General features: G+C 46.5%; 1 protein-coding gene across 1 annotated transcript in view; it reads left to right on the forward strand.

The window, feature by feature from the left end:
* Positions 1-25,790, forward strand: part of TTLL9 (tubulin tyrosine ligase like 9) — a 121,479-nt gene that overhangs the window by 61,207 nt on the left and 34,482 nt on the right. The window contains exon 9 of the mRNA XM_063959114.1: positions 16,282-16,369. Within this exon, the coding sequence (XP_063815184.1) occupies positions 16,282-16,369 (88 nt within the window). The remainder of the gene's footprint in view (positions 1-16,281; positions 16,370-25,790) is intronic.

Raw genomic sequence — 25,790 nt, forward strand, 5'->3', positions numbered from 1 at the left:
GAGAATCATAAGACGAACAAGAGTGCAGACAATACTCATTGTTCCATATTGGCCTCGAAGGGCCTGGTATTCAGATCTTCAGGAAATGATCGCAGAAGATCCGTGGCCTCTTCCTCCCAGGGAGGACCTGTTGCAGCAGGGGCCCTGTGTGTTCCAAGACTTACCGCGGTTACGTTTGACGGAATGGCGGTTGAACACCAAATCCTAGCTAGGAAGGGTATTCCGGGGGAAGTCATCCCTACTCTGATCAAAGCTAGGAAGGAGGTAACGGCGAGGCATTATCACCGTATCTGGAGGAAATGTGTCTTGGTGTGAAGCCAAGAATGCTCCGACGGAAGATTTTCAGCTGGGTCGTTTTCTCCATTTTCTACAGACAGGAGTGGATATGGGCCTAAAGTTAGGCTCCATTAAGGTGCAGATTTCGGCCTTATCTATATTCTTTCAGAAGGAATTGGCTTCTCTCCCAGAAGTCCAGACTTTTGTAAAGGGAGTGCTGCACATCCAACCTCCTTTTGTGCCCCCAGTGGCACCGTGGGACCTTAACGTGGTGTTACAGTTCCTTAAGTCACACTGGTTTGAACCTCTTCAAACGGTTGAATTAAAATTTCTCACTTGGAAAGTGGTCATGTTGTTGGCCTTGGCATCTGCGAGGCGGGTGTCCGAATTGGCGGCCTTGTCTCACAAGAGCCCCTATCTGATTTTCCATGTGGATTGAGCGGAGTTGAGAACTCGTCCTCAATTTCTACCTAAGGTGGTTTCGTCATTTCATATGAACCAACCTATTGTGGTGCCTGTGGCTACGGGTGTCTTGGAGGATTTCAAGTCCCTTGATGTAGCCAGGGCCTTAAAAATTTATGTAGCCAGGACGGCTCGAGTTAGGAAAACAGAGGCACTGTTTGTCCTGTATGCGGCCTATTGCTCGCTGGATCTGTAACACGATTCAGCAGGCTCATTCTACGGCTGGATTGCCGTTACCAAATTCGGTAAAGGCCCATTCCACTAGGAAGGTGGGCTCTTCTTGGGCGGCTGCCCGAGGCGTCTCGGCATTACAGCTTTGCCGGGCAGCTACTTGGTCGGGTTCAAACACTTTTGCAAAATTCTACAAGTTTGATACCCTGGCTAATGAGGACCTCATGTTTGCTCAATCGGTGCTGCAGAGTCATCCGCACTCTCCCGCCCGGTCTGGAGCTTTGGTATAATCCCCATGGTCCTTACGGAGTCCCCAGCATCCTCTCGGACGTAAGAGAAAATATGATTTTAAACCTACCGGTAAATCTTTTTCTCCTAATCCGTAGAGGATGCTGGGCGCCCGTCCCAGTGCGGACTATTTCTGAAAGGCTTGTATATAGTTGTTGCTTACATAAGGGTTATGTTACAGTTGAGATCAGTCTCCCGCTGATGCTGTTTTGTTCATGCTGTTAACTGGTTTAGTGTATGCCAGGTTGTACGGTATGTATGGTGTGGGCTGGTATGTATCTCGCCCTTAGATTAACAAAAATCCTTTCCTCATACTGTCCGTCTCCTCTAGGCACAGTCCTAACTGAGGTCTGGAGGTAGGGCATAGAGGGAGGAGCCAGTGAACACCTATTCTAAAGTCTTAGAGTGCCCATGTCTCCTGCGGAGCCTGTCTATACCCCATGGTCCTTACGGAGTCCCCAGCATCCTCTACGGACTAGGAGAAAAAGATTTACCGGTAGGTTTAAAATCTTATTTTCTCTTCCGTCCTAGTGGATACTGGGGAATACTAGATTACCATGCGGACGTTCCAAAGCTCCCAGAACGGGTGGGAGAGTGCTGAGACCCCTGCAAAACCGCCTGACCAAACTGAAGGTCATCTTTGGCCAAGGTGTCAAACCTGTAGAACTTAACAAAGGTGTTCACACCGGACCAAGTAGCTGCCCGGCACAACTGTAAGGCCGAGACACCCCAGGCAGCCGCCCATGAAGAAACCACGGACCTCGTGGAGTGGGCCTGAATAGAACTCGGCAGTGGCAGAGCCGAAGTATAGGCTTGTTGAATAGTCAGTTTGAGCCAACGAGCAATGGACTGCATGGAGGCAGGGTGACCAATTTTTTTAGCATCATAAAAGACGAAAAGCGAGTCAGACTTCCTGTGACGAGCCGTCCTTTTGACGTAAATCCTCAAAGCCCTTACAACATCCAGGGACTTTGGAGCAACTAAAGTGTCGGACAAGACTGGAACCACAATAGGTTGATTTACATGAAAGGCCGATACCAGTTTTGGCAAAAACTGTGGGGGCGAGTTCTGAATTCCATCCTATCCTTGTGAAACACCAAGTAAGGGCTCTTACAGGACAATGCCCCCAATTCCGACACACGCCTGGCCGAAGCCAAGGCCAGTAACATAACAGTCTTTCACGTCAATTTCAAGTCAACCCTCTGCAAGGGTTCAAACCAATCCGACTGGAGAAAGGTAAACACATTGAGGTCCCATGGAGCAGTGGGAGGAACAGAGGGTGGCTGAATGTGCAACACCCCCTTAAGAAAGGTCTGTACTTCAGGAAGTACCGCCAGTTGTTTCTGAAAGAAGATAGAGAGCTGAGATCTGAACCTAGATGGAGCCTAATCGTAGGGCCTTATCCACTCCTGCTTGCAGGAACAGTAGAAACCGGGCCAGATGGAATTCCACAGGAGAACATTTTCAACCCTCACACCAAGAAACATACTTCTTCCAAATACGGTGGTAATGTTTGGAGGTAACCACCTTACGGGCCTGAACCATAGTGGAATCCTCCTTGGATGAAAGACTCTTCCTGGTTAAAATTTTCCTCTCAACCTCCAGGCTGTGAAACGTAGCTGCTGTAGGTCTGGATAGACGAAGGGCCTTTGTTGAAAAAGGTCCTTGAGAAGCGGCAGAAGCCAGGGATCCTCCAATGACAGGGTCAGGAGGTCCGCATACCAGGCCCGCCGAGGCCAATCCGGGGCAATGAGAATTGCGTGAACCCTTTCCTTTTTGAGTCTTTACAGAACTCTTGGGATTAGAGGAATCGGAGGAAACAGGAAAACGAAGTGATAATTCCACGGCGGCGTCAGAGCGTCTACTGCAGCCGCCTGCAGGTCCCTCGTTCTGGAGCAGTAACGACGGAGCTTCTTGTTGAGACGAGAAGCCATCAGGTCTATCTGTGGACAAACCCGCCTGTGAACGAGTTGTTGAAACACCTGAGGGTGGAGCCCCCATTCCCCCGGATGGAGGTCGTGCCTGCTTAGGAAGTCCACTTCCCATTTGTCCACTCCTGGAATGTAAACGGCCAAGATGGCTCTTGCGTTGGCTTCCGCCCAGAGGAGTATTCTTGACACCTCTTGCATTGCGGCCCTGCTTCTGATTCTTCCCTGTCGGTTGATGTATGCCACCGCCGTGGCATTGTCCGACTGCAGCTGGATGGCCTGATTCCGGAAAAAGGATGAGGTCTGTATGAGAGAGTTGTAAATCGCCCTGAGTTCCAGGATGTTAATTGGAAGAGCAGATTCCTGAAAAGACCACGTCCCCTGGGACTACGCCCCTTGAGTCACAGCCCCCCAACCTTGGAGGCTGACATCCGTTGTTATCAGCGTCCAGGATAGGGTGTGGAAACTCCAACTCCCCATCAGATGGGAAACTGGTATCCACCATAGTAGGGATATCCTTGATTTTGGTGACAGGGTTATATGCTGATGCATGTGCAGGTGAGATCCCGACCATTTGTCCAACAAATCCAGCTGAAACGGTCGCGCATGGAACCTGCCGTACTTTATCGCCTTGTAGGAGGCCACCATCTTGCCTAGCAAGCGGATACAAAGGTGAATTGAGACCACACAAGGTTTCAGCACCATCCAGACCATAGAATGAATAGTCAAGGCCTTGTCCCTGGGAAGGTAAACCTTCTGAGACACCATATCCTGGATCATCCTCAGGAACTGAATTCTCTGAGATGGTTCCAAGTGAGATTTTTGGAAGTTCAGTATCCATCCATGCGCCATAAGCAAACGAGTAGTCAAATCGATGCTGTGCAGAAGCTGTTCCCTGGACACCGCCTTTATCAGGAGATCGTCCAGATACGGAATTATTTAGACACCCCTCATGCGCAATTGTAGCATCATTTCCGCCATAACCTTTGTGAATACCCTTGGGGCTGTGGAGAGACCGAAGGGTAAGGCCTGAAACTGGTAATGCTGGTCCAGAATCGCGAACCTGAGGAACGCTTGATGAGGGGGCCAAATTGGGATATGCAGGTACGCGTCCTTGATATCCATGGACACCAGAAACTCCCCTTCCTCCAGATTCACTGCTCTTAGAGATTCCATCTTGAATTTGAACAGCCAAAGATACGGGTTCAGAGATTTGAGATTCAAGATTGGTCTTACCAAGCCGTCCGGCTTCGGAACCACAAAGAGACTCGAGTAAAACCCCTTTGTGTGCAGCTGAGGAAGCACTGGAACAGTAACTCCTGTAGAAAGCAGCTTTTGCACTGCCTGCTGTAAGGAAACCCTGGCTTCCTGTGAAGCTGGTAAGCCTGACTTGAAGAATCTGAGAGGAGGGATTTCCTGGCAGGACTGCCCATACCTGGGCAAAGTGTTGAAAGCGAGCACCTACCTGAAAGTCGCCTTGCTGCTAGGGCCAACCGTCACACGGAGGGCTTTGTGGAAGAGGATCCTGAGGCCTGGTCTGCAGTATTGGAGGCACCTCTGGCCCTGCCTCTGAATCTGGCAACCCGAAAGGACTGCAGGAAGGGTCCAGGATAGGGACGCCTTGCAGGTGGCAGAGCAGACGGCATATATGTAGATTTACCTGCAGTTGCCTGAGATATCCACTTGTTCAGTTCTTCCCCAAACAAGGCATCACCTGTAAAAGGAAGGTTTTCAACTCCTTTTTTGGAATCAGCATCCGCTGACCATTAACGCAGCCACAGGGCTCTACGAGCCGATACTGCCATAGCAGTGGTATGGTCATTAATGACACTAAGTTCCTTAACGGTCTCACTCATAAAGTTAACAGCATGCTGGGTGTGTTGTAGTAATGTAACTATCTCTTCCTGAGGTAGTGTGAGTAACCCTTTCAAAATTTAATCAGACCATTTTACCATGGCCCTGGAAATCCAGCCGCACACTATTGTAGGGCGTTGGGCTACACCTGCTGCAGTGTAAATTGATTTAAGAGTGGTTTCAATTTTGCGATCAGCTGAGTCTTTAAGGGAAACAGCCCCAGGTACAGGTAAAACTATCTTACGTGACAGCCTGGACACAGAGGTATCCACTGTTGGCGGGGTTTCTCAGACTTTCCTATCCTCTACGGGGCAGGGGAATGACGTTAACACCAGTTTAGGGGTAATAAATTTCTTGTCAGGATTAGTTCATGCTGCCCTAGCCAGGGAATATAATTCTTTAGAAACTGGGAAAGTAGCAGAGGACTTTGGCTTCACATGAAAATACAATTCCTCTGCCTGTTCTTCCTCCTTATTAGGGATATTAAGCACCTCTCTAATGGCATAAATGAGGGCTTCAACACCCGGGGACAGGGAATCATCCTCATCCACCTCAGACTCTCCCTCATCAAGCTCTGGTAGTTCAGAATCAGAGTCAGATTGTAATAAGTGAGGGAGAGTGCGTTTGTGAGAGACCAACGGGGGGGCTGAAGAGCATGTCTGTGGTCGGCAGCATTTACCATAAATGTGTCCATAGGGGGTAATTCCAAGTTGATCGCAGCAGGAAATTTTTTAGCAGTTGGGCAAAACCATGTGCACTGCAGGGGGGGGGGGGGGGGGGGGGGGCAGATATAACATTTGCAGAGAGAGTTAGATTTGGGTGGGTTATTTTGTTTCTGTGCATGGTAAATACTGAATGCTTTATTTTTACACTGCAATTTAGATTGCAGATTGAACTCACCACACCCAAATCTATCTCTCTCTGCACATGTTATATCTGCCCCCCCCTGCAGTGCACATGATTTTGCCCAACTGCTAAAAAATTTCCTGCTGCGATCAACTTGGAATTACCCCCATAGTGTGTTTCAGGGCTTGCCTTTCTTGCTTAGCCGTAGCTAACTCTGAATTAATATTGGAAATCATAGTTTTAAATGATTCCATCCACTCTGGTGCCTGTGCATCACTACCTTGTGAAGGAATTGATCATTGGGTACATATAAGTGAACCTTGTGAGGAAGGAAGTACACACAGACTTATTAGCAGACATGCTTGAGCAGAAAGTACACAGATTAGTATGAAAAACACAGCAGTATTAGGAGATATGCACACTAACCCAGACTACCCTGAATGGAGTGACACAGAGAGATATGGGAACCAGCACACTACACCACCCTAAGAGCAGCGCCCCGCTGGGTGACCTCTAAGTGTAATTGTCCATACAACAGTAAAACCGCTGATTATGCGCTCCCCCCTCACTATAACCCCTGGTACCAGTTTACAATGGATATTCAGTGGGTCTTGGAGGAGCAGTCTCCGTGTGCAGCCTGTACCGCAGCAGCAGTAGCAAATGGCGCCATTTGGCTTCTGGTCCCGCTCTCCGGTAAGCCACACCCCCATAATGGCGTGCAGTCCCTGCATTATTTTTATACAAACTCTCCCTATAATGTGTGTAAAATTAGAGTATATAGCCCCCGTTTACTTGTTGCCAGTCTAGGTAGTCAGTTTGCACCACGGCCCAGAGCCGGGTGAACACTATCCCTCATGCCGCCATCATGCACCGGGGACCCGCTAACGGAACTCTACGGAAGTTGGTTCGGTCCCCCCCTTAAGTCCCACGAAGCAGGCAGACTGGTTGCCAACCAGTGTGCCTGAAAACAATAAACTAAAATAAATTTCTGAAGAAAACTCTCTTGAGAGCAAACAGAATGCACCCGGCTCCTTGGGCACATTTTCTAAACTGAGACTGCTAGGAGGGGCATAGAGAGGAGGAGCCAATACACACTATTCATTTCTTAAAGTGCCAGGCTCCAGTGGACCCGATCTATACCCCATGGTAATCTAGATTTCCCCAGTATCCACTAGGACGTAAGAGAAATATAATTATGGAATTAAATGTTTAGTTCTGCTAATTCAAAGGAATAGCCAGCCTACCACCTGGCTATTCCTTTGAATTATCAGCACTAAACAATTATTTCCATAATTACAATTTATTTAGCTCTGAAAATCAGATTCAGATTGTTAGTAAAAAGTATGTAAAGAAAATACATATTTATTTTAGTATACGCAGGATCCCTGAGAAGCAGTCAATTTAACTGACCTTTATTATGACCTTAAAATGCAGAGAAGAATATACTATTTCATCCGAGTCTTCTCAGATGAATTGATGCGAAATATTAAAAAACAGAAATACAGTAGTACTAATTATATATATATATTTTTTTTTATTTTTTTCCCCAATGCTATACGCCTATTTTTATATCTATTTATTATTTTCATTTATCCTTATATTTATTTATGTATTTTTATTCCCTAATGTTAAACATCAAGGTGCAAAGAAATGACTATAGGAGTAATATGATTAATATAGAATATTTTCACACAATAATGGTCTTTTACATACTCTTTATGTTTATATGATACAAGGTAGCCACTATGCAAACCAATGAATGGAACCATTTATAGCTAGCGGACGGGATCATCACCCGACAATTAGGTCAGCTATAGCATAGTAAGCATGCTGACGGATCCATTAATAAGGTTCCAGCCCTGTGTTTGAATGACGAGATCCCAGACACGGCAAGACATCAAACTCCAACGGCTCTTGGCGCCAACCTAATTTTGAAAGTCCGTGAGAAACGACGATTGGATGCGGACCACATAAAAGGATTACGCTTCCCCCGTCTCGGGTTACCCTGACGAAGCTTTTTGCGAAACGTACGTAGGACGGACCGGCTGGGTGTCCTACGTGTCTAGTCTAATATCTAACCAATGTATATTTAAATCATGTTTGCTCATCTTTGAAACTAAAAAGCCGCGTACGGCACGGCATATATGCTGGAAGCTCCAGCGTCGTGCATTCTCATACAGCATGCACAGAACTACCAATCAAATTACTATGTAATAAACATGCTGATCCAAATGCATGGGAGTGATAATTAGTGAGATATCTTTTTGATAATCTGTTTGAATCTATATAACGGATGCCGATATATCTGTATGAATGAGTGAGCTACTCACATGCGATATATATATATATATGTGCTAAAATCATTTAAGAGTGTCTACAGGATACGAAGCCTTGGAGAGTTACCCATACTCCTTAGCATATGTGTATCATAGATACTGATTAAAGCTCACGGCACCAACATGACACGTGCATTCTGAATGTCTCTTCCTGCCCAGCAATTCATATAAACAGTTATACATACATATATAGGCTAAACAACTATCCGATACGGATTATAATTGTATACTGTTCCCCCTCCTTATAGGGGTATTATATATGTGGATACTGCTTTCTCTGTATGAATATACTCCCTTATAGATACAACATACACTAACCAACGCAGGGAGAGGGAAATTATATGATGCTAATTGATATATATACACTATGATAACAACGATCTACTCATACTCACCCCCGTTTTGTGGTGGATATTGAATTGCATACTAGATGAGCACCACTGACAATTGATAGGGTAGCCCATCTTTATAAATACAAATGATTTGAGTTTAAAAGGGGTCTAGTATTGAAAATTACATTTTGTCCCTACTGTAGTATGTAAAAAAATATATGCTCAACTATAAGTGGGCTAGGATACATACTCATATGTAAACGGAACATACCTGACACCAAGAGTGAGAGGTAAAATCATTTATATTTAAAATCCTCTATAGTGCACTGAATGTGCTAGTTATTATATCTGTCTCCTGGCACTATATATGAAAGACGGATGGAACATGAACAGGATAGAAGCTCTTAGAAAAACTCCTACTTTCGAATAAAGAGCACACTGACTGCTAGTGGTATTAATACGTCTGACACTATACTTGAGAGATATAACATAGCAGTCAAGGATTGGATGCTCTCAATATTTTGAAAAAATCTCTACTCTCCTGATATGAGAGCCCACCCATGACACTGTGAGGTGGCTTAATCCTGTTCTGTTTCGGGGATTCGATTATCCAAAGAGGACATCTGACACTCTATGTGAGAGATGTCCACATGTGGACATTTAGATAAAACTTATTAAATTATCAACACATATGAGTATGTACCAGTAATTCCACGTTTATTTCTTGACAAAATTGAGCGGATATATCCACATTAATGTACTATTACTAATACGGGAATATACTGTATGGATCATTTCTCTGACGTCCTAGTGGATGCTGGGACTCCGTAAGGACCATGGGGAATAGCGGCTCCGCAGGAGACAGGGCACAAGAATAAAAGCTTTAGGATCAGGTGGTGTGCACTGGCTCCTCCCCCTATGACCCTCCTCCAAGCCTCAGTTAGATTTTTGTGCCCGAACGAGAAGGGTGCAGGCTAGGTGGCTCTCCTGAGCTGCTTAGAATAAAAGTATATTTTAGGTTTTTTTATTTTCAGTGAGTCCTGCTGGCAACAGGCTCACTGCATTGTGGGACTAAGGGGAGAAGAAACGGACTCACCTGCGTGCAGAGTGGATCGGGTTTCTTAGGCTACTGGACATTAGCTCCAGAGGGACGATCACAGGTTCAGCCTGGATGGGTCCCGGAGCCGCGCCGCCGGCCCCCTTACAGAGCCAGAAGAGCGAAGAGGTCCGGTGAAATCGGCGGCAGAAGACGATCCTGTCTTCAGACTAAGGTAGCGCACAGCACCGCAGCTGTGCGCCATTGCTCTCAGCACACTTCACACTCCGGTCACTGAGGGTGCAGGGCGCTGGGGGGGAGCGCCCTGAGACGCAATATAACAGATAATACCTTAGGTTGGCAAAAGAATACATCACATATAGCTCTTGGGCTATATGGATGTATTTTAACCCCTGCCATTTTTACAGAAAGAGCGGGAGATAAGGACGTCGTGAAGGGGCGGAGCCTATCTCCTCAGCACACAAGCGCCATTTTCCCTCACAGCTCCGCTGGAAGGACGGCTCCCTGACTCTCCCCTGCAGACTTGCTACTGATTCAGGGTAAAAAAGAGAAGGGGGGGCACTATTGGCAGCTAAAAATTATATAAACAGCAGCTATAAGGGAATAACACTTATATAAGGTTATCCCTATATATATATATATAGCGCTTGGTGTGTGCTGGCAGACTCTCCCTCTGTCTCTCCAAAGGGCTTGTGGGGTCCTGTCCTCTATCAGAGCATTCCCGGTGTGTGTGCTGTGTGTCGGTACGTGTGTGTCGACATGTATGAGGAGGAAAATGATGTGGAGGCGGAGCAATTGCCTGGGTTAGTGATGTCACCTCCTAGGGAGTCGACACCTGACTGGATGATCGTATTTAAAGAATTAAGTGATAATGTCAGCACCTTGCAAAGAACGGTTGATGACATGAGACAGCCGGCAAATCAATTAGTGCCTGTCCAGGCGTCTCAGACACCGTAAGGGCCCTAAAACGCCCGTTACCTCAGTGGGTCGACACAGATACTGAGTCTAGTGTCGACGGTGAGGAGACAAACGTAATGTCCAGTAGGGCCACACGTTACATGATCACGGCAATGAAGGAGGCATTGAACATTTCTGACACTACAAGTACCACAAAGAAGGGTATTATGTGGGGTGTGAAAAAACTACCAATAGTTTTCCCTGAGTCAGATGAGTTAAATGAGATAAGGCGCTCACACGTTTATCTAAACAAGTAGCGTTACCGTCTCCTGATACGGCCACCCTCAAAGAACCAGCAGATAGAAGGCTGGAAAATATTCTTAAAAGTATATACACACATACTGGTGTTATACTGCGACCAGCAATCGCTTCAGCCTGGATGTGCAGTGCTGGCGTCGCGTGGTCGGATTCCCTGACTGAAAATATTGATACCCTGGATAGGGACAATATACTGTTAACTATAGAGCATTTGAAGGATGCATTACTATATATGCGTGATGCACAGAGGGATATTTGCACCCTGGCATCAAGAGTAAGTGCTATGTCCATTTCTGCCAGAAGAGCGTTATGGACGCGACAGTGGTCAGGCGATGCGGATTCCAAACGACATATGGAAGTATTGCCGTATAAAGGGGAGGAGTTATTTGGGGCTGGTCTATCGGACCTGGTGGCCACGGCAACGGCTGGAAAATCCACCTTTTTACCCCAGGTCACTTCACATCAGCAGAAAAAGACACCGTCTTTTCAAACTCAGTCCTTTCGTTCCCATAAGTACAAGCGAGCTAAAGGCCATTCCTTCCTGCCCCGGGGCAGAGGAAGGGGAAAAAGACTGCACCATGCAGCCGCTTCCCAGGAGCAGAAGCCCTCCCCTGCTTCTGCCAAGTCTTCAGCATGACGCTGGGGCTTTACAAGCAGACTCAGACATGGTGGGGGCTCGTCTCAAGAATTTCAACGCGCAGTGGGCTCACTCGCAAGTGGACCCCTGGATTCTACAGGTGGTATCGCAGGGGTACAAACTGGAATTCGAGGCGTTTCCCCCTCGCCGGTTCCTGAAGTCTGCTCTACCAAAGTCTCCCTCCGACAGGGAGGCAGTTTTGGAAGCCATTCACAAGGTGTATTCCCAGCAGGTGATAATCAAGGTACCCCTCCTACAACAGGGAAAGGGGTATTATTCCACGCTGTTTGTGGTACCGAAGCCGGACGGCTCGGTGAGACCAATTTTAAATCTGAAATCCCTGAACACTTACATAAAGAGGTTCAAATTCAAGATGGAATCACTCAGAGCGGTGATAGCAAACCTGGAAGAGGGGGACTATATGGTGTCTCTGGACATCAAGGATGCTTATCTCCACGTCCCAATCTACCCGTCTCACCAAGGGTACCTCAGGTTTGTAGTACAAAACTGTCATTATCAGTTTCAGACGCTGCCGTTTGGGTTGTCCACGGCACCTCGGGTCTTTACCAAGGTAATGGCCGAAATGATGATTCTTCTTCGAAGAAAAGGCATCTTAATTATCCCTTACTTGGACGATCTCCTGATAAGGGCAAGGTCCAGGGAACAGTTAGAAGTCGGAGTAGCAAGGTAGTGTTACGTCAGCACGGGTGGATCCTAAATATTCCAAAATCGCAGCTGATTCCAACGACACGTCTACTGTTCCTAGGAATGATTCTGGACACAGTCCAGAAAAAGGTGTTTTTCCCGGAGGAGAAGGCCAGGGAGTTATCCGAGCTAGTCAGGAACCTCCTAAAACCAGGCCAGGTGTCAGTGCATCAGTGCACGAGGGTCCTGGGAAAAATGGTGGCTTCTTACGAAGCAATTCCATTCGGAAGATTCCATGCAAGAACGTTTCAGTGGGATCTACTGGACAAATGGTCCGGATCGCATCTTCAGATGCATCAGCGGATAACCCTGTCGACAAGGACAAGGGTGTCTCTTCTGTGGTGGCTGCAGAGTGCTCATCTACTAGAGGGCCGCAGATTTGGCATTCAGGATTGGGTCCTGGTGACCACGGACGCCAGCCTGAGAGGCTGGGGAGCAGTCACACAGGGAAAAAATTTCCAGGGCTTGTGGTCAAGCATGGAAACATCTCTTCATATAAACATTCTGGAACTAAGGGCCATTTACAATGCCCTAAGTCAAGCGAAACCCCTGCTTCAGGGTCAGGCGGTATTGATCCAATCGGACAACATCACGTCAGTCGCCCACGTAAACAGACAGGGCGGCACGAGAAGCAGGAGGGCAATGGCAGAAGCTGCAAGGATTCTTCGCTGGGCGGAAAATCATGTGATAGCTCTGTCAGCAGTGTTCATTCCGGGAGTGGACAACTGGGAAGCAGACTTCCTCAGCAGACACGACCTTCACCCGGGAGAGTGGGGACTTCACCCAGAAGTCTTCCACCTGATTGTAAACCGTTGGGAAAAACCAAAGGTGGACATGATGGCGTCCCGTCTAAACAAAAAACTAGACAGATATTGCGCCAGGTCAAGGGACCCTCGGGCAATAGCGGTGGACGCTCTGGTAACACCGTGGGTGTACCAGTCAGTGTATGTGTTCCCTCCTCTGCCTCTCATACCAAAAGTACTGAGAATCATAAGAAGGAGAGGAGTAAGAACGATACTTGTGGTTCCGGATTGGCCAAGAAGGACTTGGTACCCGGAACTTCAAGAGATGCTCACGGAAGACCCGTGGCCTCTACCTCTAAGAAAGGACCTGCTCCAGCAGGGGCCTTGTCTGTTCCAAGACTTACCGCGGCTGCGTTTGACGGCATGGCGGTTGAACGCCGGATCCTGAAGGAAAAAGGCATTCCAGATGAAGTCATCCCTACCCTGGTCAAAGCCAGGAAGGATGTAACCGCAAAACATTATCACCGCATTTGGCGAAAATATGTTGCGTGGTGTGAGGCCAAGAAGGCCCCTACAGAGGAATTTCAACTGGGTCGTTTCCTCCATTTCCTGCAAACAGGACTGTCTATGGGCCTAAAATTAGGGTCCATTAAGGTTCAAATTTCGGCCCTGTCGATTTTCTTCCAGAAAGAACTGGCTTCAGTACCTGAAGTTCAGACATTTGTAAAAGGGGTACTGCATATACAACCTCCTTTTGTGCCTCCAGTGGCACCTTGGGATCTCAATGTTGTTTTGAGGTTCCTTAAGTCACATTGGTTTGAACCACTCACCACTGTGGACTTAAAATATCTCACATGGAAGGTGACGATGTTGTTAGCCCTGGCTTCAGCCAGGCGTGTGTCAGAATTGGCGGCTTTATCATATAAAAGCCCTTACTTAATTTTTCATTCTGACAGGGCAGAATTGAGGACTCGTCCTCAATTTCTCCCTAAAGTGGTTTCTGCTTTTCACATGAACCAACCTATTGTGGTGCCTGCGGCTACTAGGGACTTGGAGGAATCCAAGTTACTTGACGTTGTCAGGGCCCTGAAAATATATGTTTCCAGGACGGCTGGAGTCAGAAAATCTGACTCGCTGTTTATCCTGTATGCACCCAACAAGCTGGGTGCTCCTGCTTCTAAGCAGACGATTGCTCGTTGGATTTGTAGTACAATTCAGCTTGCACATTCTGTGGCAGGCCTGCCACAGCCAAAATCTGTAAAAGCCCATTCCACAAGGAAAGTGGGTTCATCTTGGGCGGCTGCCCGAGGGGTCTCGGCTTTACAACTTTGCCGAGCAGCTACTTGGTCAGGGGCAAACACGTTTGCTAAATTCTACAAATTTGATACCCTGGCTGAGGAGGACCTGGAGTTCTCTCATTCGGTGCTGCAGAGTCATCCGCACTCTCCCGCCCGTTTGGGAGCTTTGGTATAATCCCCATGGTCCTTACGGAGTCCCAGCATCCACTAGGACGTCAGAGAAAATAAGATTTTACTTACCGATAAATCTATTTCTCGTAGTCCGTAGTGGATGCTGGGCGCCCATCCCAAGTGCGGATTGTCTGCAATACTTATACATAGTTATTGTTAACTAAATCGGGTTATTGTTGTTGTTGTGAGCCATCTTTTCAGAGGCTCCTTCGTTGTTATCATACTGTTAACTGGGTTCAGATCACAAGTTGTACGGTGTGATTGGTGTGGCTGGTATGAGTCTTACCCGGGATTCAATATCCTTCCTTATTATGTACGCTCGTCCGGGCACAGTATCCTAACTGAGGCTTGGAGGAGGGTCATAGGGGGAGGAGCCAGTGCACACCACCTGATCCTAAAGCTTTTATTCTTGTGCCCTGTCTCCTGCGGAGCCGCTATTCCCCATGGTCCTTACGGAGTCCCAGCATCCACTACGGACTACGAGAAATAGATTTATCGGTAAGTAAAATCTTATTTTTTTCCCTATAACTCTCTGGAAGGAGACTGTCAGTTATTCTTGAGTATCTATTATACTAATAATCTGGGCAGAGAGCCAGAATTTCTTAGATGAGCTAATAGAACAACATTGTAACACATTGATCTATCAGTCTGGGAAAACCAAAAGAGTAACATTTGAGTCATATTTTAAAATATTTTGAGTAAACCCAGACGCAAACATTTGTATCATATTAAAGATACTATTGTAGTACTGTCAAGTTAGAATATATTATAAATCAACTATATGAGACAGTTCAGATTGGTAATAGACACATAAAAAGACGCTCAGCCGGAGGTTTTTTTATATCTATTTTTCTTTTCTATCACACATAGTCTTGTCAATTTACACACTACTGTATTCCTGTTTTTTAATATTTCGCATCAATTCATCGGAGAAGACTCGGATGAAATAGTATATTCTTCTCTGCATTCTAAGGTCATAATAAAAGTTAATTTTTAAATCTGTGTGCACCGGAAACAGATCCTTTTCTTCTTCTTTTTTCCCTTTACAGTTATTGCATGATCTGTGGTAGCACCCCCTATTTATATATTCATATATAATATAAATTGACATTAGGGGTTTTCTGTGACATATTCAACACTTGCAATTAATAGTAGAATTTACCTAAATTTATTCTCCTGTGCAACAATATTCCCTTCTCCCCTCCCCCTTATATGCAATTTAACTGACCTACCACCAGATGGTCACACAGACAACAAGCCTGGTGGGGAGAGAGACTGGATCTCTTCAGCGCCAGTGAGGTTCATGACAATAGGTGCTGGGCACTGGCAGGCAGCCATGGGTGAAGCTGGACGTGTAGTTACACAGGTGGGCAGGTGGCACAGCAGGGCTTCGGAGTGTGTGGCTGTACTACATGCTACATGACACAAGCTACTCCTGCACTGTTGCTTCTTTGGAAACAACAACTTCCGGGTCAGTGCATTTGAAGTGCTGGTATGCCATACCTTTGTAAACCGGGTCACTTTGAGCACTGTTTTTTTACGGTTGTTACTATAATATATTCCTCTTTATGTCTTTGTTTTCAGATTATTTTAAAGTTGTGCAAAGCATTCAGCACCACTATTTATTTGAAATGAACTCTCAGACTTTGACCCATAAATCTGTTCTCACCAACCTTCTATACTAGCTCGATGTATTCTTCGCTATCTTCAAATTTGAGCTGTCTTCTGTCATCCACTGTACACTTCTATACTCATACTCCATTATCCAGTGTTCTGTGATTTATGACATAATACTAATCACATTTACTGATGCTGAACTTCTGAATGTCTTTTGAGCTACGGTCATGTGGATGTAAATAGTGCAAGTAGAATCTTTGCTGTAACTAATAGCAACCAGATGTTTATATTAGTCTCGCTAATCAAATATTATATGATGTGTAGTAATGTGATCTCTATCCTCAGTATGTTCCCCTACGAGCCTGGCTTTACCGAGATGGTTTTGCTCGATTCTCAAACACTCGGTTCTCTCTCAGCAGCATTGATGATCAGCGTATCCTTCATACCGAAAGTGATTTCCCACGATGGAGCTCACCCATCATTAATATCCGTAGTGAGCAAAATCCGTCATTTGGAAAGTAGCGGTCACGTTTCAGTTACTGCACCCTCTGAGATGTGGTTAAAATCTGTCCACTATATTTAGCTAAACATTATGTATTCACTACTGATAAACTGGAAATACCTCCAAATTTGTGCCGTCTCCCCACAATGTGTTACAGAATTGCAGTTATCCTATTTTATATCAGCCATCTAATAGGCCCGATTCTGAATTAGGAGTAAAACAAGAATTAATAATAGTAAGAAAAGGTAACTTTGTATCTGGACAAAACATGGGGCCTAATTCAGACCTGATCGTAACAGCAACATTGATCTCAAATGGGCAAAACCATGTGCACTGCAGGTTTGGCAGATATAACATGTGCAGAGCTTTAGATGTGGGTGGGTTATATTGTTTCTGTGCAGGGTAAATACTGGCTACTTTATTTTTACACTGCAATTTAGATTTCAGTTTGAACACACCCCATCCACATCTAACTCTCTCTGCACATGTTATATCTGCCCCACCTGCACTGCACATGGTTTTGCCCATTAGAGAACAAGTTTGCTGCTGCAATCAGGTCTGAATTAAGCCCATGTTGCAATCCCAGGGGTGCAAATACATTTAGATTTTCTCATATGTCATAGAGGATGCTGGGGTCACTTCAAGAAACATGGGGTATAGACTGGATCCGCAGGAGATATGGGCCCTTTAAGACTTTCAAAGGGTGTGACCTGGCTCCTCCCTCTATGCCCTCCTCCAGACTCCAGTTTAGAATATGTGCCCAGGTAGACTGGATGCACTACAGAGGAGCTCTACTGAGTTTCTCTGAAAAGACTTTATGTTAGTTTTTTTATTTTCAGGGAGAACTGCTGGCAACAGTCTCCCTGCATCGTGGGACTTAGGGGAGAGAAGTCAGACCTACTTCTGTGAGTTTCAAGGCTCTACTTTTTTGGCTACAGGACACCATTAGCTCCTGAGGGTTTGATCACTAGGTACGCCTAGGGGCTCATTCCCAGAGCCGGCCGTCACCCCCCTTGCAGGGCCAGAAGTTTGAAGACAGGTGATTAGAAGAAGCAAAGAAGACTTCAGTGACGGCTTCTGAGGTACCGCACAGCGATCGCACGCTGCGCGCCATGCTTCCACACACAGAGGCACTAGTGATTACAGGGTGCAGGGAGCAGGGGGGGGGGGTCACCCTGGGCAGCATATATACCTCAATATTAGACTGCCAACAGGGGACATAGGTGCTGGGGCACTGTCCTAACCCCCACCAGTATAAAGATTTTAACAAAAATAGCGGGACTGAAGCGTGCCATTATGGGGGCGGGGCTTAGCCCTCACAGCTCACACAGCCAGCGGCATTTTCTCTCAGAGACGCTGGTCCTTCCTCACACTGCTGAAATATCAGGGTGCAAAACGGCGGGGGCACAGTAAAAATGGTGCAATATATGTTGAATATAAAAGCGCTGTAGGTTTGGGGACATTCTATAGTGTTCAGAACTGTTGATTAAGCGCTGGGTTAGCAGCATACATCCAACAACAGGACACAGACTGCTATTTATGGACTAATATATGAGTTTAAAGTGGGTTGTAATGCGCAGCTTTTTTATTTGTATATATATATATATATATATGTAGGAGACAAAGATGCGGCACTCAGGGCTTTTGAAAAATACACAGCAACAACTTCTTGCTTTGCAACGTTTCAGTAGACCAACCTACTGTCGTCAGGCTTTAATATCAAATAAAAACATGTACATACCTTTATATCATCACCTCGTGCAATCCCGCCAGCTCGCCCCGGGACCACTCACCCGCCGAGCCGTGCAGGGAATGACGTCATCAACAAGCGACGACGCCGTGACGTACCCTTCACCATGGTAACAAATGTAAGCAATGCAGCGGAGAACTGTGTGTGCTGAAAGCATATGGAATGTAGTAATCATTACAATTCAAACACAACTTTGTATTAGATTAATCATAATCAGTACACAAGCTGCAACAATATTATATATAGGATACTCATTGAGGACATCAATAGCTATATTATTTAAAAAAACATGAATAAGAGATTGATTCATTAAGCCCCCGTGGGTGTATTACCCCAAGGCGCAGAATCCATTTAGATTCTAATTGTAATAGTTTGGCACCTCTATTTCCTCCTCTCATATCTGCTGGTATATGATCAATCATTCTGTACCTTATACTATGTATTGGGTGTTTAAAATGAGCGAAGTGCCTGGCAACCGGCTGTTCACTGGTGCCAGTATCTAAGGCATTTCGAATAGCTGAACGATGGGCAGACATCCTCTCTTTGAATTTACGTTCGGTCTTGCCGATATAGCTAAGACCACAGGGGCATATAATTTGATAAATAATAAAATTGGAATTACAAGTCAGTTGGTAATGGATAGGGATTTTTTGCCCTGTCTGGGGATGGTTGAAACTGTCTCCCGTGAGCAGGTATTGACACGTTACACATGCACATTTAATATTTCCAAGCTTGGGATTCTTACCTAAAAAGGTCTTAGCTGAGGATTCTCTTTTTAATTTAGCTACATCTGTCTTGACTAACCAATCTCGCAGATTTCTGCCGCGTGAATAACACGGCATTAAATTGGTGTCCTTCAAATTTAGGTTATCATCTGAGGTGATAATAGGCCAGTGTTTTTTGGTTATCGTATTAATCTGGGAAGATTTAGTGTGAAATTTGTTTACCCATGGTAGAACAGATTTAGTCCCACTAGTTTTTTTGGTACTGGATAGAAGTGTCTCTCTATCTAGAGACATTACCTTGTTTTTAGAGCACTTTAATGCTTTTAACGAATAGCCTCTAATTAACAATTTATCAATGAGAGAGTCTATTTGTAACTCCGCTATATCATTGTTGCTGTTTATTCGCCTAATCCTAATCATCTGAGAGTAAGGAAGTCCCCTCGTCATTGATTTAGGATGGCAGCTGTTAGCATGTAAAAGTTGTTGTTTATCCGTAGGTTTTACAAATAAAGTGGTAGTCAAACTTGAGCCTGTTATTCACGCGGCAGAAATCTGCGAGATTGGTTAGTCAAGACAGATGTAGCTAAATTAAAAAGAGAATCCTCAGCTAAGACCTTTTTAGGTAAGAATCCCAAGCTTGGAAATATTAAATGTGCATGTGTAACGTGTCAATACCTGCTCACGGGAGACAGTTTCAACCATCCCCAGACAGGGCAAAAAATCCCTATCCATTACCAACTGACTTGTAATTCCAATTTTATTATTTATCAAATTATATGCCCCTGTGGTCTTAGCTATATCGGCAAGACCGAACGTAAATTCAAAGAGAGGATGTCTGCCCATCGTTCAGCTATTCGAAATGCCTTAGATACTGGCACCAGTGAACAGCCGGTTGCCAGGCACTTCGCTCATTTTAAACACCCAATACATAGTATAAGGTACAGAATGATTGATCATATACCAGCAGATATGAGAGGAGGAAATAGAGGTGCCAAACTATTACAATTAGAATCTAAATGGATTCTGCGCCTTGGGGTAATACACCCACGGGGGCTTAATGAATCAATCTCTTATTCATGTTTTTTTAAATAATATAGCTATTGATGTCCTCAATGAGTATCCTATATATAATATTGTTGCAGCTTGTGTACTGATTATGATTAATCTATTACAAAGTTGTGTTTGAATTGTAATGATTACTACATTCCATATGCTTTCAGCACACACAGTTCTCCGCTGCATTGCTTACATTTGTTACCATGGTGAAGGGTACGTCACGGCGTCGTCGCTTGTTGATGACGTCATTCCCTGCACGGCTCGGCGGGTGAGTGGTCCCGGGGCGAGCTGGCGGGATTGCACGAGGTGATGATATAAAGGTATGTACATGTTTTTATTTGATATTAAAGCCTGACGACAGTAGGTTGGTCTACTGAAACGTTGCAAAGCAAGAAGTTGTTGCTGTGTATTTTTCAAAAGCCCTGAGTGCCGCATCTTTGTCTCCTGTGATTACCCTTTATGAAGGCACCGGCTGCAGCTAAGTACATGTCTGACGAGTGCCAAACTTCATCTATGTTATATATATATGTATATATACAATGCTCAAAAAAATAAATGGAACACTTCAATAACACATCCTAGATCTGAATGAATGAAATATTCTTATTAAATACTTTGTTCTTTACATAGTTGAATGTGCTGACAACAAAATCACACAAAAATTATCAATGGAAATCAAATTTATTAACCCATGGAGGTCTGGATTTGGAGTCACCCTCAAAATTAAAGTGGAAAAACACACTACATGCTGATCCAACTTTGATGTAATGTCCTTAAAACAAGTCAAAATGAGGCTCAGTAGTGTGTGTGGCCTCCACGTGCCTGTATGACCACCCTACAACGCCTGGGCATGCTCTTGATGAGGTGACGGATGGTCTCCTGAGGGATCTCCTCCCAGACCTGGGCTAAAGCATCCGCCAACTCCTGGACAGTCTGTGGTGCAACGTGGCGTTGGTGGATGGAGCGAGACATGATGTCCCAGATGTGCTCAATTGGATTCAGGTCTGGGGAACGGGCAGGCCAGTCCATAGCATCAATGCCTTCGTCTTGCAGGAACTGCTGACACCCTTCAGCCACATGAGGTCTAGCATTGTCTTGCATTAGGAGGAACCCAGGGCCAACTGCACCAGCATATGGTCTCACAAGGGGTCTGAGGATCTCATCTCGGTACCTAATGGCAGTCAGGCTACCTCTGGCAAGCACATGGAGGGTTGTGCGGCCCCCCAAAGAAATGCCAACCCACACCATTACTGACCCACTGCCAAACCAGTCAAGCTGGAGGATGTTGCAGGCAGCAGAACGTTCTCCTTGGCGTCTCCAGACTCTGTCACATGTGCTCAGTGAGAACCTGCTTTCATCTGTGAAGAGCACAGGGCGCCAGTGGCGAATTTGCCAATCTTGGTGTTCTCTGGCAAATGCCAAACGTCCTGCACTGTGTTGGGCTGTAAGCACAACCCCCACCTGTGGACGTCGGGCCCTCATACCACCCTCATGGAGTCTGTTTCTGATCGTTTGAGTAGACACATGCACATTTGTGGCTTGCTGGAGGTCATTTTGCAGGGCTCTGGCAGTGCTCCTCCTGTTCCTCCTTGCACAAAGGTGGAGGTAGCGGTCCTGCTACTGGGTTGTTGCCCTCCTACGGCCTCCTCCACGTCTCCTGATGTACTGGCCTGTCTCCTGGTAGCGCCTGCATGCTCTGGACACTACTATGACAGGGGTGGTCTTCAGTATGTCGGCTGTCGGGATCCCGGCGCACAGTATACCGGCGCCGGGATCCCGACAGCCGGCATACCGACACTTATTCTCCCTCGTGGGGGTCCGCGACCCCCCTGGAGTGAGAATAAAATAGCGCGCCACCGTGCCCGCAGCGTGGCGAGTGCAGCGAGCCCGTAAGGGTATCATTTGCGCTCGCCACACTGTCGGTATGCCGGCGGTCGGGCTCCCGGCGCCGGTATGCTGGTCGCCGGGAGCCCGGCCGCCGGCATACCATACTACACCCCTATGACAGACACAGCAAACCTTCTTGCCACAGCTCGCATTGATGTGCCATTCTGGATGAGCTGCACTACCTGAGCCACTTGTGTGGGTTGTAGGGAGGTCATACAGGCACGTGGAGGCCACACACACTACTGAGCCTCATTTTGACTTGTTTTAAGGACATTACATCAAAGTTGGATCAGCCTGTAGTGTGTTTTTCCACTTTAATTTTGAGTGCGACTCCAAATCCAGACCTCCATGGGTTAATAAATTTGATTTCCATTGATAATTTTTGTGTAATTTTGTTGTCAGCACATTCAACTATGTAAAGAACAAAGTATTTAATAAGAATATTTTATTCATTCAGATCTAGGATGTGTTATTTTAGTGTTCCCTCTATTTTTTTGAGCAGTATATATACACAATAGGATTTTGGTACTTACCGGTAAATCCTTTTCTCCTAGTCCGTAGAGGATGCTGGGGACTCCAAAAGGACCATGGGGTATAGACGGGATCCGCAGGAGCCTGGGCACACTGAAAAGACAAACTGGGTGTGAACTGGCTCCTCCCTCTATGCCCCTCCTCCAGACCTCAGTTATAGGAACCGTGCCCAGGAGAGACGGACATTTCGAGGAAAGGATTTTTGTTTAAACTAAGGGCTACAAACATACCAGCCCACACCACAAACATACCGTACAACCGGAGTAACAGTAAACCAGATAACAGTATGAACAACAGCAACAAGCTGAAAACCAGAAATACACAACCCGTGTCTAAACCACGTTAATTAACAAGAATATACTGCAAGTAACAGTCCGCACTGGGATGGGCGCCCATCATCCTCTACGGACTAGGAGAAAAGGATTTACCGGTAAGTACCAAAATCCTATTTTCTCTTACGTCCTAGAGGTTGCTGGGGACTCCAAAAGGACCATGGGGTTTATACCAAAGCTCCAGACCGGGCGGGAGAGTGCGGACGACTCTGCAGCACCGACTGATCAAACGCAAGGTCCTCATCAGCCAGGGTATCAAACTTATAGAACTTAGCAAAAGTGTTTGAACCCGAGCAGGTGGCCGCTCGGCAAAGCTGTAAAGCCGAGAAGCCTCGGGCAGCCGCCCAAGACGAGCCCACTTTCCTGGTAGAATGGGCTTTCACTGACTTCGGCACTGGTAGCCCTGCCGAAGAATGAGCCTGCTGAATCGTACTACAAATCCAGCGTGCAATAGTCTGTTTCGAAGCAGGATGACCAATCTTGTTAGAAGCATACAGGACAAACACCGGCACCACAATAGGTTGGTTAATGTGAAACGAAGACACCACCTTCAGTAAAAATTGTTGACGAGTCCTCAATTCCGCCCTATCTGAATTAAAAATCAAGTACGGGCTCTTATGAGATAAGGCCGCCAACTTAGACACTCGCCTGGCAGACGCCAGTGCCAACAACATGACTACCTTCCAGGTGAGAAACTTCAACTCAACCTTACGCAAAGGTTCAAACCAGGGAGACATGAGAAACTGTAAGACCACGTCAAGATCCCATGGAGCCACAGGAGGCACAAACGGAGGATTGATATGCAATACTCCTTTCACAAACGTCTGAACCTCAGGGAGGACAGCTAATTCCTTTTGAAAGAAAATAGACAATACCGAAATCTGCACTTTGATGGAGCTCAATTTCAGGCCTGCATCTACACCTGCCTGCAAAAAGTGGAGAAAACGACCCAAATGAAAATCTTCCGCAGGAACCATTTTAGTCTCACACCAGGAAACATACTTCTTCCAAATACGGTGATAATGTTTTGCCGTAACCTCCTTCCTAGCCTTAATGAGAGTAGGAATGACCTCCCCGGGAATACCCTTACGAGCTCAAATCTGGCGCTCAACTTCCATGCCGTCAAACGCAGCCGCGGTAAGTCTGGAAACACGCACGGACCCTGCAACAACAGGTCCTCTCTTAGAGGAAGCGGCCAAGGATCTTCCACAAGTAATTCCTGAAGATCCAGATACCAGGCCCTTCTTGGCCAATCTGGAACGACGAGAATCGCCTGAACCCTTGCTCGACGAATGATCCCCAGTACCTTTGGAATGAGAGGAAGTATAGGGAACACATACACGGACTTGAACACCCACGGAGACACCAGGGCGTCCACCGCACTGGCTTGGGGGTCTCTTGACCTGGAACAATACCTCGGGAGCTTCTTGTTGAGACGAGACGCCATCATGTCGACCAACGGAATTCCCCAACGCTTCGTCACCTCCGCAAAAACCTCTTGGTGAAGAGCACACTCTCCCGGATTGAGATCTGTTGAGGAAATCTGCTTCCCAGTTGTCCACTCCCGGTAGGAAGACTGCTGACAGGGCGCTCACGTGTTGTTCCGCACAGCGAAGGATTCTTGTGGCCACCGCCATTTCCGCCCTGCTCCTTGTTCCGCCTTGACGGTTTATATGTGCCACCGCTGTGATTGTCTGACTGTACCAGGACAGATCGACCCTGAAGAAGGCTTCTTGCTTGTAGCAGGCCGTTGTAAATGGCTTTTAACTCGAGAATATTTATGTGGAGAGACGCTTCCTGGAGCGACCATTTCCCTTGGAAGTTTCTTCCTTGGGTGACAGCACCCCAGCCCCGGAGACTTGCATCTGTTATCAGAAGTACCCAGTCCAGGATACCGAAGCGGCGTCCTTCTAGGAGGCGAGAACTTTGTAGCCACCACAGGAGAGAAATTCTGGCTCTGGGAGATAAACTTATCTTCCGGTGAATGTGCAGGTGAGACCCGGACCATTTGCTCAGCAAATCCCACTGAATCACCCGGGCATGAAACCTGCCAATCGGAATGGCTTTGTACGCCGCAACCATTTTCCCCAGAACCCGAGTACAGTGATGGATGGACACACTCTTCGGCCGCAGAAGTTCCCTGACCATCAACTGCAGTTCTAGAGCTTTTTCTTCTGGAAGAAATACTCTCCGTAACTCCGTGTCCAGAATCATGTCCAGAAAAGACAGCCGAGTGGCCGGAATCAACTGAGATTTCGGCAAATTTAGCACCCAACCGTGCTGTCGCAGCACCAACAGTACCAAATTTACACTCCTCAGCAACCGTTCCTTGGACCTCGCCTTTATCAGGAGATCGTCCAAGTACGGGATAATTGTAACCCCTTGCCTGCGAAGGAGAACCATCATTTCTGCCATGACCTTGGTGAAAATCCCCGGGGCCGTGGAAAGCCCAAACGGCAACGTCTGAAATTGGTAATGAGAATCCTGTACCACAAACCTTAGGAAAGCTTGATGCGGAGGATATATCGGGACGTGTAAGTAGGCATCCTTTAGGTTGACTGACGCCATAAAGTCCCCCCCTTCTAGGCTGGCAATCACCGCTCAAAGAGATTCCATCTTGAACTTGAAAACCTTCAAGTATGGATTGAGGGACTTTAGGTTCAGAATCGGTCTGACCGAACCGTCCGGTTTCGGCACCACAAAAAGGCTCGAGTAGAACCCCTCCCCCCGTTGAGACGGGGGAACGGGAACAATAACCCACTGATGACACAACTTTTGTATTGCTGCCAGCACCACCTCCCTGTCCAGAAGAGACACTGGCAGGGCCGACATGAAAAACCGGTGAGGGGGCGTCTCCTGAAACTCCAGCATGTAACCCTGAGATACAATCTCTAGAACCCACGGATCCAGGCCCGATTGAACCCAGACCCGACTGAAGAACTGCAGACGGCCCCCCACCGGTACGGACTCCCCCAGGGAAGCCCCAGCGTCATGCGGTGGACTTGGTAGCGGCAGGGGCGGACTTCTGGTCCTGGGCGCCTGACACTGCAGGCGACTTCTTTCCCCTTCCT

Source organism: Pseudophryne corroboree, chromosome 3, assembly GCF_028390025.1.
Source record: "Pseudophryne corroboree isolate aPseCor3 chromosome 3, aPseCor3.hap2, whole genome shotgun sequence".
NCBI classification, from domain to species: Eukaryota; Metazoa; Chordata; class Amphibia; order Anura; family Myobatrachidae; genus Pseudophryne; species Pseudophryne corroboree.